The sequence below is a fragment of the Amphibalanus amphitrite genome, unplaced genomic scaffold, assembly GCF_019059575.1.
Source record: "Amphibalanus amphitrite isolate SeventyFive unplaced genomic scaffold, NRLGWU_Aamphi_draft 000074F_arrow, whole genome shotgun sequence".
NCBI lineage: Eukaryota > Metazoa > Arthropoda > Thecostraca > Balanomorpha > Balanidae > Amphibalanus > Amphibalanus amphitrite.
The window spans coordinates 462,784-476,413 of record NW_024881570.1 but is presented as its reverse complement, the minus strand read 5'-3'; the positions used below and the strand labels follow the sequence as shown (position 1 = coordinate 476,413).

Sequence of the window (13,630 nt, the reverse complement as noted above, 5' to 3'; positions counted from 1 at the left end):
AAACCCAATGGTCATGGTCCGGTTATCCGTGAATAATTGCACAGAAAAGCGACAAAGCAACTATTTGGGCACTATTGCGTTCTTCGTGTCTAGGCGCGCTGAATGATTTACTTTTTGTTTGGGTGAGGTCAACTCCGGTGTTAACGTCAGGTCGGGGCCAGGTCAAAGCCGGTTAGATCTGGAAGCTGGGCGAGCGAGATCTCGCTGCATAGCATTGGGTTTTGCAGCTCGATGAGAGTTCATTGGTGCGTTTTTCTGACTCGCTTACTCGGTTAATTTCGGACATATTGTCAAACATTCGGATGGCTTCAAATAACTTATCACCTGTATGAGGCCATGCATGTTATATGACACTATAAAAGGTTCGAAATGAAAAAAACTATCGATGTACCATGGAACCGGGCATGTACCTAATCACGATTCCATGTGCTTTATCCCGCGCACCGACGGGGGGGGGGCGGATATCCGCCCCCCCCCCTGAGGTTTTTCGCGGTTAGCGGAAAACCGAGGCGCGTAGCGCCGCGAAATTTGGTACGACTATTCTCTCATCAATTTTACACATGGTGTGCAAGTTTGAAACTCCTTACTTTTAATTAGGTCACCAGTTCACTTTGAATGACCCAACCTCAAGTCACTTTTTTGCAACCTTGTCACCGTGCCAGAGCTACAGTACCTAGATGTCGGAGGCCTTTGAAAGTCACAGGATTAGGTCATTAGTAGCTACAATTTGTATATCTCGGAATTTTGATGTCGATGACCTAAGGTCAGGTCAATATCTCGACCTCCCCATAAGTCAATGGGGGAAAAATTAACTCCCTGTTTTTACCACTAAAACGGGTCGGAATGGCCCCATATATGATATATCATGCATGACTTCATATACGATCAACCTTAACTACCTTGAGGTCTGTTTTGCTGTTGGGGAGCTGTAACTGTAAGGTCATGTGACGTCATCAAAGGTCACCAGCGGTTTTTGCCAATAACTCCGTACAGAAACAAGATACAGCCGCGCGGATGGTCTCATTGTGTTCAGCTCGTCAGGACGCATCGAATGATATGCATGATGACCTCGAGGTCACGTGACCTGAGGTCAACCTCTGACCTTGACCTTTCGAGGTCAACATATATATCATTCGATGCGGATTGACGAGAGGATCACGATGATGCCCTTGGTTTGTTCCTATCTTGACGAATTCGAAAGTTATTCGAGAAAAAAACTCCATATCTAGCGCCGCCATTTTGACTTTTTGGACCCCTGTGACGTCATCTTTGACCTGACCTGAAAATGACCTTTGTAAAAATTGTAGACCTGGTCCGTGCGTATCCGATACCGTTTATCGCTTGTCGCTATCTTGCTTCGTTCTCGAGATCTCAGGGGGGGGGGGCGGTCATCCGCCCCCCTCCCCGTCGGTTCGAAGTTGGCGCAGACCCCCGTCGGTGCGCGGGCTAAACCTACTGATACTATGATACATGATGAGGTGCCAAATGTTGGGCGCGACATGAACAGTTTCTCTTTTTTGTACCTGTTCTCAGAGACGAAGTTTAGTAATGGCGCCGACCGGACCTCTGATGACTTTTATAAAAAAAAAATCTTTTGAAAAATTACCCTGATAAAAAACTCCCTGATAAAAAAGAATAAGGAGTCGAGAATATACTCTTTCATGGGAATTTTATCTCCAAGCGAAAGATCTCTGAAGTTGCTGGGATAAAGAGTCTACCTGAGAGTTGAATCTCCTAATCAAAGGTCTCACAAATTGCTAGGGTAACTTCATGAGAGTCATTTCCCCAGTCCCAGCGAAAGACCAAAGCAAGCGAAGGCCTAAAGAAAATGTCAGGCTTGCCAAAGTTAAGCCTTTTTCTCAAACGAGTTTCGAGCAATAACAAAAAATTGTGTGGCCCTAATCACTTGTCGCAAAAAGGATACCTAACCCATTCCTTGCTTTCATTCTGTGTCTTTGCGTGCGTTGTGATGAACGATGGCCACGTCCAGGCGCTAACGCACTGCGTTCTGAATCCCATTGTAAGAAGTTGCATCGTGACACTATAATTGCCGCTTGCATGTGGGGTCGATGCGGTCTGCCGGCCACGCATCTGTCCAAGATGATGCCACCGCTGCCCCGTTTTCGTCACGTGCAGACACGGTGACGGTGTAATTGCCAGGTAGCCTGCGCCGGTACACGGCAGGTCCGTGAGGCGGCGTTCATTACCAGTCCTCTGTCGCCGCCGGGCGCGTGCCGGCACGTGCAGCCCACCTGGCCGGCGTGTCGTCCGAGGCCGCGGCACGGCGCACTTTCGTTTTCCGTTTCGCACGGATTGCGCGCCGCTCGTGGCGCGGCAACTGGGGAGGGCGCGGCGTCACTTTGCGCCACCCAGCGCGTATTGTTCTCCGGCCCGTCCGCCGCCGCGGCGCCGCAGACGCCGCCCCGTCGCCGTATCGGCCCGGATGCCGTTTTGTAATTCGCGCCCCGCTTGCATCGAGAGAAAAAGTGTCGTCCTCGCGCGGCGCCGGCCGAAGATGAAAGTCGACCAGCGGCCTCCGTCCGACTCCAGGGGCACTTGTGCGTCGTGCGTCTGGCTGAGGGGACGTCTTCAGTGTAACGCTCCTCGGACTTTGTCGGAGAACGGCCATGAGGTGCGATCTTGTTCTGCTGGCCCTGGGCCTCGTCTCTGTGGCGGACGCCTTTTTCTTCCCGTTCTTCAACAAGGGCAAGGGCAAAGGTAACTCGGGGAAGTACCCGGGACCGAGCAAGGTGCCGTCTCACTACGGTCCTCCGCGCCCGAGACCGCCGATCCGACCGACGCTGACCTACGGACCGCCGCGGCCGCAGACCACGTACGGACCGCCCAACGTCCGTCCGCGGCCGCCCTCCAACTCGTACGGGCCGCCGAGCAAAGGCAAAGGCACCGGCGGCTACCCCGGCACCGGAGGAGGCAAGGGAGACGGAGGGTACCCGGGTGGAAGCGGGGGACACAGTGGAGGAAAAGGAACCGGAGGCTACCCAGGCGGCTCTGGCACCGGCGGTCACGGAGGAAAGGGCAGCGGCGGATACCCCGGAGGCAGCGGAGGTCATAGCGGAGGTCATACTGGAGGAAAAGGAACCGGTGGCTATCCCGGAGGCAGCGGAGGTCACAGTGGAGGTCACAGCGGTGGAAAGGGCACGGGAGGCTACCCGGGAGGCAATGGAGGCCACAGCGGAGGTTACAGTGGTGGAAAAGGCACGGGAGGCCACTCCGGCAGCGGAGGAAGTCTGAACCACCACACCCACTACCACTCTCACTACCACTCGACGACGGTGGGTGTCGGGCCGCGGGAGACCCTGACGGGTGTGCTGCCCACGCTGACCACCGGGCTGCCCGGCCCCGGCGTTCCGTACACCACTGTGGTCGGTCCAGCGTCTGCCGGTCCGCTGTCCCCTCCCCGACCGACCCACTCGACCACCATCGTCCACACTCGGCCGCCGCACACCGGCTACCGCTACCTGCCGCCGCAGGGCCAGGCCTCGGACAAGGTGGCCACCTACGTGCGTCCCGAGAGCGAGCTGACCGCCGAGGAGGAGCTGATCTCTCCGCGGGGCGCGGGCGGCGCCACAGCCCGGCTGGAGCTGGCGGAGCTCAGCTCGAACCTGGTGGAGGTCGGCACGGCGGCCGGCCCGGGAGTGGAGGAGCAGGGGCCGCAGACGGAGCTGCAGGCGGCGGCCAGCAGCGACCAGCCGGTGCTGCAGCAGCCGGCGGCGCTGACCGACCGGCTGCGCCAGCTCGGCCTGCTGCGCTTCCTGGCGCTGGTGGAGCGCGCCGGTCTGGAGAAGGTCCTCGAGTCTCGCGGTGAGTACCCGACGCTAGCTGGTGAGGGATGAGCTCCTACCTACACTCTTGTTTGGGCCCCGCTCGTGCATATGCAATTTGATTGAGAGTTCTTGACAAAAAATTACGGTTACTTGAAATAGTTATAGTTAGCTTCGGTGGCGTCGTAGGTGACGTCAAACACGCAAAGAGTTATATGGTCGTGTGCTCTTCCTTACCTCAAGTGACCTTCATGAAAAATCCGAGGTTTGCAAAGTATAAGCTCTAAGCACCCGCAAGCTCCTGTCACTTGGAAATATACATATAAGTCAAACAGCGTCGTCTATATATTTTTCTATAGTCTATATATTTCCGAATGAGTGTTTCTGGACAGAGCGGGATCTTTCGGCTGCGCGCTCTCCCGCCAGCGACCTTGACCGCCGGTAGCACACTGCAGCGTGACCGCTTCAGTTCGGTGCCGTTTTCATTTAGCCACATGATTAGGTACCTACTTACCGCCCAGTGCTGCTGGTGCTGGACAACATAGCCCTATTTCCGTGTGTTGCATCGGTTGAGGACAAAAGGCCGCGCTATATTGCATATTTTAGACCCATGGGCCATGAACCTTTCAAACGTTACAGTTTACGGTACTGACGCCGAGTGCGACCGCAACGCTGCTTTACACAACTTTATTGGTTTGGTAAATTCAGTAATTTATTTTGGTCTTTGATAAAATGCAGCGTTTGACTTAGGTACTGTGTTTGTCGTCTGTATAATGGAGGTAGGAAAGGAACCTCACGAAAAGTGTGTGTGGGGGTGGGGGCAGCGAAACTTCAATGTCACTTTGCGGGAGCCCCAATACTCCTATGAAGAAATTCTTTGCAGTTTTGTGCTCATTTCACCTTGCTGAACCATTTCCTGCTCTTAGTTTTGTATTTGAATCAAAAAAAGATTTTACTGAAAAGGATGGCTGAAAAGTGGGAGCATGCAGCCCCCGCCCCCCCCCCCGTTCCTACGCCCATAGTTGTATCTCGTTTTGTTGCTTCCATTACACATAAGTGACCACCAGCCATGCACCGAAATACAATCCAGCTAACACCTGCTACATCCTAGAGGATGTAGAGCTACTCTTTTACTACAACTAAATGTAAATGGGTGTTATGCAAGTCACATTGTTTGTGTACGTAGCCGTCACGGTATGTGACGTCACTGGTTCGTTACCGTGACTCCAGAGGCTGCTGACACGCAGAGGTCTCATGTTGCACAACAGTGGTGTCATCTCATTCACGTTAGAGCTGTAACCTGCAGCTTCAAAATGGGTCACATGCTCCACCGTGACAGAAAAGAACAACCTAGCTTTGTTTAATTTGACAATGGGAATGTGTTAACGGCTGCAGCGCCATGAAGACGCGGTCTTGTAACAGCAGCCAGCCTACCTCAAGGACGTCTTTATATTAATGACCCTTGCGAACTTCTATGGCGCTCCCGTGAAGTGTCATTTAAGTAGACATTGGAAAGGTGATTTCAACATAACTTTAATGTTCCTTGTACCATTGGAAGTAAACCGAACTAAGGCCATGCTTGTTATTGTGACTCGAACTTCTATATGTAAAATACTGTTCTATATGTAAATTCGAGTGTAAAATACCGTTCTCGCCCGAGGCGCCACTGGCAACAGCAACTGTACGTTCATTTTAGCACATAGCTCTGCGCGAGTGCTGAAACAGGCCCGAATGATTGTGTGACATTTGGTTGTCTTGCCACTGCACTGGCTGAAATCATCAGTATTTAAGAGTATGGACCTGCAGAGTCTGAAATAAAGCTTATCTATCTGTCTATCTCTATGACGGACGGCGACGCTCTTCTTGTCTCCTGGACACCCTTGTATCCAAGAACCGTTCCCTGTCCAGCAGCGGACAACGCGCGCGACTGATCTGTCCGCTGTCCCGTCTGCAGTGTCCACTGCTGATCCATCACGATTCACTGCTGATCCATCACGATTACACAGCGTCAGTCGGTCTTCACGTGTCGCTAATGACCGCCGTCATACACCCCCACCTCAGTTCAGGACCGCCAGCCGGTCCCGAAGCTCCAGAAAATAGTGACAGCTGTTCACCAGCAGCTGTGATATTACGAAGTTACAGAAGGAGACCGTTAGAGGCCGTACCTATAATGTATTACGCTACATTTCGATGATGCAATGATTAGTATGTTATTAATTAATATTGCACCAACAGCCGTTTTACCCTCGACAGTCAACACCTGCTGCACATAATTATATAAGTCTTTAGTTCGCAACTTGCGAATACCGAATGGATGAGTTATCACTTATCGTAGTCGGAGCCTGTTAGGACGCAGTCTATGGCGTGGTCCGTCGTCCCATTCACTGACTTTCCAGGCTGCGAATGCTCTCACCAACTGACCTACCAGTTACCACATATGTAAGTTAACACTGAGTAGTCAAGAATCCTATCGAGTCCCCGCCACCCGGGGCCTGGGTTCGATTTGCATCGCAGTAACCCTGAGTCCTGCACGACTTTATTTTGAGACGACCATCCCCGACTGACGGTGCGCTGTATCATACACTGGAGCGATGCTGCACCGCAGTGCTTCTGAGCTCTGCGGGACGGTCGTGGCAAAACAGTCGCGCACTACGCGTACTTTCTAGTGGTGTCATGGTTTCAGAAAATGTATGTCCATGTCCGTCTAGAGTCCAAGACTTACGTCGTCTGTCCGTCCAAAAATGCCCAAGCCAGCCATTTGTCCAAAGATGTCCAAAACCTACGCAATAGTTAATTAATAACCCGCGCCCCGTAGGGGAGGGCCGAAACGGCCCCCCTGTCCTTTTCCGTCGATATCTCCTAAACGGCTGGAGATATCGCCACCAAACTTTCAGGACCCCTCCGGGCATCAATTTTACACATTGTGACCAAAAATTGATCCGGAGGCTATGATAGGTTGGCCACAAATGACGTCAGAATGACGTCATGTTCGGCCATTTTCGACCGAAAAAAAGACCTTCGCAAGAAGAGCTGTCAGGCCTACAGCTGTGAAGATACAGAAAAATCATCAACGTCAAAGGTGTAGAATTGACAGGGCTGCAAAACTGCTATCTCGGAATTTTGATTTTTTTTAGTTTTGACCCTCAAAAATCAAAAAATTATTTTTTTCGGATATATTAGCCAAATAATCCAAAGAGTTTTTTGAGTTTCGAAAAAAACGGAGTACATGTGATAGTACCCACCGTCTTCTATCTACATACCAAATATCAGATCGACATCTCGTTTTTGGCCAAGTTATAGCAAAAAAAAAAAACTTCGAAAATGATGACGTTAAATTTTCAAACTCAATTTTTGGCAATTCTGGACTACGTAGGGCAAAACAAAGACCATCAATAGACTCCCCGTGACGAGCTGCATCGAATCGATACCCAATTTATGCAAAAATATCAATTTTGAAATTTGACCTAATTTGACCTGACCTTGACCTTCACCTGACCCACGAAAACGTGACCTAAGCTGGCCCCAAAGGCTGCCTGACCCACATAATCGCATTTGTCATGTAAAATGGCGGTACACATGGAGGTCCCCGCTTCAAAATTAGTTAATCCCTATAATATAGACATCATTCTATAGAGAAACTCATGTTTAGTAAGAATAATGTGGTTTCCAGTTATCTGATCGATAATTTTAAGACCAAAAGCTAACTAATCGTATTCTTACCACGATCTCGGTGGAGCCGCACGACGGTCTGTTGTCAACATGTCAATTGTTGTTAAATACCATTACGCAGAAATGTAGTATCTTCATAAAACCCAACACACTAGGGGAACTGTGGGAAACCGGGGTTTTGGGTGGGGGGGACTATTTTTATGAAAAAGTGATAGATATACACAAATAATTTTGGAATTACGGTTCTGTATTTTTAATTTTTAATAGAAGAGAATTCGGTAATTTTCTTTTTCGGTAAAGCGCCTCACGAGATGCGCCAGATCTGTCGACGAATGATAGCGACTTTTCTGAAAAAGTCTTCAGAAATGTTTCGTTCGTAAATATTTTCGTTCGTGCATTTTCTTTATTTTCGTTTTTTGGTCCGTGCATTTTTTTGTCTGTACATATTTTCATTCTTCGTCCAACATTTCTTCGCCTGTACTGTACATGTTTTCGTCTGTGGCCAACTCGTGGCGAAGCAGTGCAGTGCCGAAGGCAATGCCTTAGGAGAGATTACAGGCAATAGTAAATCAAATATTTTTAGGTTAAATGGTTATGTATCTGGCTTCAGGCCGAAGGCCTGAAGCCTGATGCATGACCACTTAACCTGAAAATATTTGATTTACTATTGCCTGCAATCTATTCCTGCAAGTAACTATTTCCTTATCCGGTAGGCAAAAATCAGTAGGTTAGGTTAGGTTAGGTTAGGTTAGGTTAGGTTAGGATTCCCGGTAGGCAAGAATCAGTAGGTTAGGTTAGGTTAGGTTAGGTTAGGTTTCTTAATGCCTGGTAGGCAAAAATCAGTAGGTTAGGTTAGGTTAGGTTAGGCTAGGTTAGGTTAGGTTAGGTTAGGACACCTCTTTGAATTTCATCGAGTAATAATCGCTTTTCTCAAATTTAAAGTTGTCCGCGCTTTAGACATAACAATTTGAGAACCTTGGTATTGTTTGTCATTTCTGGCTGCGATAAAAAATTGTGCACGCGAAACGCATCTGATATTTTTGCAGCCTTGATTGTTTATAAATTGTGTTCATCCGCCGTAACCAGCATGGCGTCAGCGTCGGTTGCGAGGGGTGAGGTATGTGGTGTTTTGGGGTCAATTTTGCCAGCTTTAAATGGTAAGCTGTTGCATTTTACTGGCAGGGAATGTTAGATAGTTGGATTATAGCATGTTGTGATACTAATTGGATTCATATAATTAAAACGAAAACGCTTGGGGACCTCCGTGTTTCCGACCTGTAAAATGGACCATAAAACATGCACCACACGACACTTTCATATTGTGACCCCCCAGTGACCTGACCTCTGTGACCTGACCTGGCATCAGTGACCTCAGATAGCAAAGTATGTGTTTGACGAATAATGTACCATCGATGGTTTTCAAAAACTTACCAATTTACTCGATTTCACAACACATTTCTTGAAATGCCTGTGAACGGTGAAAATCCGACCTTTGACCTGACCTGTGACGTCATCGGTTTGATCTAGGTCAATGAAATTTGGTCACAAAGTAGTTTCTGGGTGGGGCTATCGACACTCAACAGTTCAACACTGTCATTAAATTTCCTAATGTATATTACCAGCTAAAAAGTGTTTTTTCATATCGAGAGCTGAGCTTTTTATTCGCAAATCAATGCTATACACGATTTCTTTATAAAAATGTTGATGTGTAGGAAGTAATTGTCCAATGTTGTCCAAAGCCTGCTGCTGCCATTGTTGTCCAACCAAATTCAGAATAGGACATTGGATAAAATCGGAATTCCGAAGGTTCCCGATTGACACCACTAGTACCTACAATCCGTCTCGGCTGATATTTGACTGGCATCGTAATGTAGTTCGCGCTATTTACTGGTAATGACAAGTTGCGTTAACCGTCCTTTCCAGCACCTTCACACGCTGCCAAATCTTAGCAGTCAGTTGTCGTCTAAATCGGTAATGCATACCTATTACCTAACTGACGTAACAGGCAATTAATAGCACCGAGACCCTCTTAGCCAATCATACCGGCGATGGGACCATCTGGTTCGTCTGAGAACACTCAGCCTCGAGTATCGTGTGGTGTGACTCAGATCTAGAAGCCGTCTGGACCGACAGCCAATTACGAAAAGCGAAAGAAACAGTAAACGGCTGCGTTATTATCATTATTATCGAATTTCATACCATTACAATGAATTTTAGCGGTCCGCCTTCGATCAGCAACCTAACTAATGCGACCGACTTCAGATCTTCAGATGTCGCAACTTCGCAACGCCCTCACTGCCAGAGGAGATGTCACAGGGAAATGAAACTTGCAGGATCTAATATCCATTATGAGTCTCACAACTTGTATATCTCGGATTTTTCCTAAAGGTCATATGAGGTCAGGTCATTATCGTGACCTCACCATTACCTATAAGTCAATGGGGAAAAATGAAAACTGCTATTCTGGCGCCGGGAACGATCTTCAACTATCTCAAGCACACAGAATCGTGATTTGATACACTCCTTGCAAGGTTAGATGCGTCACTTTTGCAATGTTGACCTTACGTGACGTCATTTATGACGTCATCAAGGTCATATTAGTTTTTCGTCAATAACTCCCGATCAAATTGAGCTAGCGAGTCGGGAAAGCCACCAATGGACTCAGGAAGACCTGCCGAATCGAATGATATGCGACATGACCTCTTTCGACCAACTTCGAGGCCTGGGGGTGCTGACCTGACCTTGGTCAACACCCTAAGTTGACCTGACCCGAACAAAAAGTATATCATTCGACGCGCCTGAGCGAGGCGAACACGATGCTGCCAAAATCGCGGCTCTGCGGCGGTTTTTTTTTGCGAAGTTATTCACCAAAAATTGAACCGTACCTTGGGGCACTTGACCTGACCTCAGAGGTCACCGGTTGACCTAGGACCTTAAAATCGGGTACCGTAAAGTGGGGCTATTTGAGACAGTGGGGCTATTTGAGACAGTATTTAAAACCGCTATAAAGTGAAGATTGTTAGATTTTTACGCGATATTTTTGCTCAGGAAGGTGTGGAATCGAGCAGTAAATCGCCTGAGCAAAAATTAAGCATAAATTTCAAACGGTTTTTATTTTATAACAATTATAAATACTGTCTCAAATAGCCCCACTGTCTCAAATAGCCCCACCTTACGGTATCAATCTCTGCGTCTTGTAACGGCGCACACGCTCGTCTTTTCCGCGACGCGCTAGCTCCACCAGGGGCGAAACGGCGAAGGGGGTCGTACCCGCACCCCCCCCCCTCGGCCGGCGCGTATGTAGAAAACCAATAGGTCCGGCGAGAGTTTTAAACCCATAACCTCACATGTTTGCCTTATGTAACCGTCGTCTGACTCCACCTGACTGTCTTCCGGTCACTGCTGACCCCACATAACCGTACCAGCGTGTGACCTCACGTGACCGCTATACGACCTCACCCGACCGTTGTTGAAAATATCGGATCCGCAGGTGGCGTGACGGTGTTTGCGTTCACGGACGAGGCGTGGAGCCTGCTGCCGTACAGTCTGCGCCGGCAGCTGTCGGCCGACCCGGGCCGCCTGCGCCAGCTGCTGCTGCACCACGTCACGCCGCTGGCCGTGCCGCTGTCCGCCTTCAACGACAACATGGTCCTGAAGAGCGCCAGTCCCAGCGGCGCCACGCTGCGCATCAACATCTACCAGATGAGCCGGTACAGCAAGGTGGGTGAGAATGCGGCGATAGTAGGTACGATATGATATACGGCATTTCACACTTTGATCATGATCAACTTGCATATGGTAAAATAGCAGCTTGATCCCACAATGAATAGAAAACTTGCCAGGGATTGGAAATAAGACGTTGTGTATTATAAGTGTCGATCACTGTGAATGTGAATGTATTCAAATTTGGGCGTCCATGGTCTGCTCCATTAATCACCTCACCTTTTGCGGCATTACCAGCTCACTCTGCCGACCTATTGCAGAGAGTGGTGACGGTGAACGGCGCCCAGGTGCTGCGGAGTGACGCCAGCTCCTCCAGCGGCGGCGTGATCCACGTGCTGGACAAGGCGCTGGTCGCCGAGGCCGTGTTGGACGCCCTGCAGTACGTCTCGACACAGCAGTGCGCCGACTTGGACTTCTCCGGTGAGAGGGATGGTGGCAGGGCGGGCGAGGACTTTTTAGCAACATTTGGTGTAATCGTGCTTTTTGCTTTTTAGTGTGGAATATAATCGTGGGCCTCCGAATGCTGTATTCAACGTCGCTGGTAATGCATAGCTTGGGATGGACACTCATGCTGGCGCTCTCCAATACGTTCTCTGCGCTGACGGCACTGTCGGTGTTTGCAGGTGTATCGAACATGCTCTCCAAGCTGGGGGTGTCACAACTGCTGAGTCAGCAGGCGCCGCTGACCCTGTTCCTGCCGATATCAGCCGCCTTCTCCGACCCCAACTCGCTGATGGAGGACTTCAGCAACAGCACCAAAGTCATGCAAAGTACATAGAAGAGCAGAACATTCCTCGGATTGATACCGCTTTACTCCAAAACATTTAGTATTTTTAGTGAAGATGTGCACTAAATTTAGTTTTGTGTGCATTTAGTTCAATAACAACCGCAATGTTATAATTTTTACGTTCGGAAACTGCAGTTCTCTCACTAATGACTATGTTTTGACTACGCATAATAATACCGTGTTCACTTCAGTTGACGGTCTGTTTGTGTCGTTTAGACTCGCTGCTGTACCACATGGTTCCGGGGACGTTCTACAGCGCCGGACTGCGCGACGGCCAGTGGCTGGAGACGCTGCTCGACGGACAGGAGCTCGAGCTACAGGTTGTCACTGACGGATACACGCGTGAGTAGCGCCATCACAATGTGACAGCGTGTTAATCGGGGGCCTATGTGCGGACCTGCCGCACCTAGGAAGTGACGTGTCTCCGTTCGAGCTTAGATCGTACGTTTTTTTTCAACGCCGCTTACAATTCGTTGCGCCTTCAGTTATATGAGTCTGTCTTCTGCGGTTATAGTTGACAAGTAAATATGTTGTCCACACTTTGTTGCTTTCAACCTCATTTATTTCACCATCAGGCCAGGACCAGCCGGGAGGCACCCTATAACCTATTCCCAGTCTTCGTCCCTTGGCTGGTATCCTGACTGTTCTGCTTCTACCCGACAGGTCGCATTTCTACAGTCAGCAAACAGGCTCAGGTGATACGCGCCGACATCCCCATCTCAAACGGCGTCATCCACATCGTCGACTTTGTGCTGCGGCCCGAGCGCAACCTCCAGCGCTGCGACGTCCGCCGCTAGGTGGCAGGACCAACCACGTTCTGGCCGCCAGCTGGCAGCATCAGCCACGCACGTGACCGCCAGGTGGCAGCTCAGGCGGTGATGATCAGGGAGGTGTTTGGAATGCGGTATTATGTTGGTAGCTCGGTATTTACTTTTGGCGAGGGCTGACGTTAACCTGGATGAAGCACCTCTTTCCAGCTCTAGATGATGCATATAAGTTTGTCGATCACTGCGAATGTGAACATACCTATAATGCCTATTTGTACGCAATGCTCGTGTTGTGCGTGAAAACCTACTGCGTGGCCCGATCAAAACCAGTGTTGAATGGGTATGTGTGTCGCGAAAGCTGCTTCGGTCCGAATGTGCTATGCCGCAAGGAGGAAGTGGACTTACCGGATGACAAGTCTTTCTAATGCTGCAGTGCTGGTTATGTTGCAGTAGTTTATGCACATGCACAAACACGGTTTGCACGTTATCACGTGCGGTAAATTACACTAGGTCATGTGATCGTCAAACAAAACATGGAAAGGTACGCTGTCTTGTAATTTGGGTATCGTTCGAGATAGATAACCGAGTGTTATGTGTGAAATTTGAAAATGTTGATTTGCTCGTTACAATATACAGTTTTTATTGTTTAAAGCTGCGGTATTTCGCCCGTATTTTGTCGTTGAAAAGAATAAATGATCATTTTTTTTAGAGAGATTCGAATAAGGGATTAGCATTTTGCTTTCACTCTCAACAAGTGGCTTGTGATTTTTACTGCCTGCCCTTTTTGTCTCGGTTGGTTTGCTGCTTGCCGGCTCGTCCCCGGATTAACAATGGCTAATGAAATGTAAGACAAACTAAATGGTCCCTGCTTTGTATTTATAGGCCCTTGGTTCTGGTAGGCA

The 13,630-nt window shown here is 49.1% G+C and overlaps 1 protein-coding gene across 1 annotated transcript; it reads left to right on the top strand.

Annotated features, from left to right (window-relative positions):
* Window positions 1–1,809: 1,809 nt before the first annotated feature.
* Window positions 1,810–13,379, top strand: LOC122379289 (collagen alpha-3(V) chain-like). Its single transcript, XM_043361343.1, has 6 exons — window positions 1,810–3,822; window positions 10,942–11,171; window positions 11,435–11,594; window positions 11,798–11,944; window positions 12,178–12,303; window positions 12,625–13,379. The coding sequence occupies exons 1-6, from the start codon at window positions 2,628–2,630 to the stop codon at window positions 12,756–12,758; spliced, it is 1,992 nt and encodes a 663-aa protein (XP_043217278.1). The 5' UTR covers window positions 1,810–2,627; the 3' UTR covers window positions 12,759–13,379.
* The last annotated feature ends 251 nt before the right edge of the window (window positions 13,380–13,630 follow it).

Bases quoted from the DNA above. Each gene is read 5' to 3' on its own strand.
- LOC122379289 (XM_043361343.1), top strand. From the start codon at position 2,628: ATGAGGTGCGATCTTGTTCTGCTGGCCCTGGGCCTCGTCTCTGTGGCG. The intron at 11,172-11,434 runs GTGGGTGAGAAT...GACCTATTGCAG, and splicing joins AGATGAGCCGGTACAGCAAG to AGAGTGGTGACGGTGAACGG. The intron at 11,945-12,177 runs GTACATAGAAGA...TGTGTCGTTTAG, and splicing joins CAGCACCAAAGTCATGCAAA to ACTCGCTGCTGTACCACATG.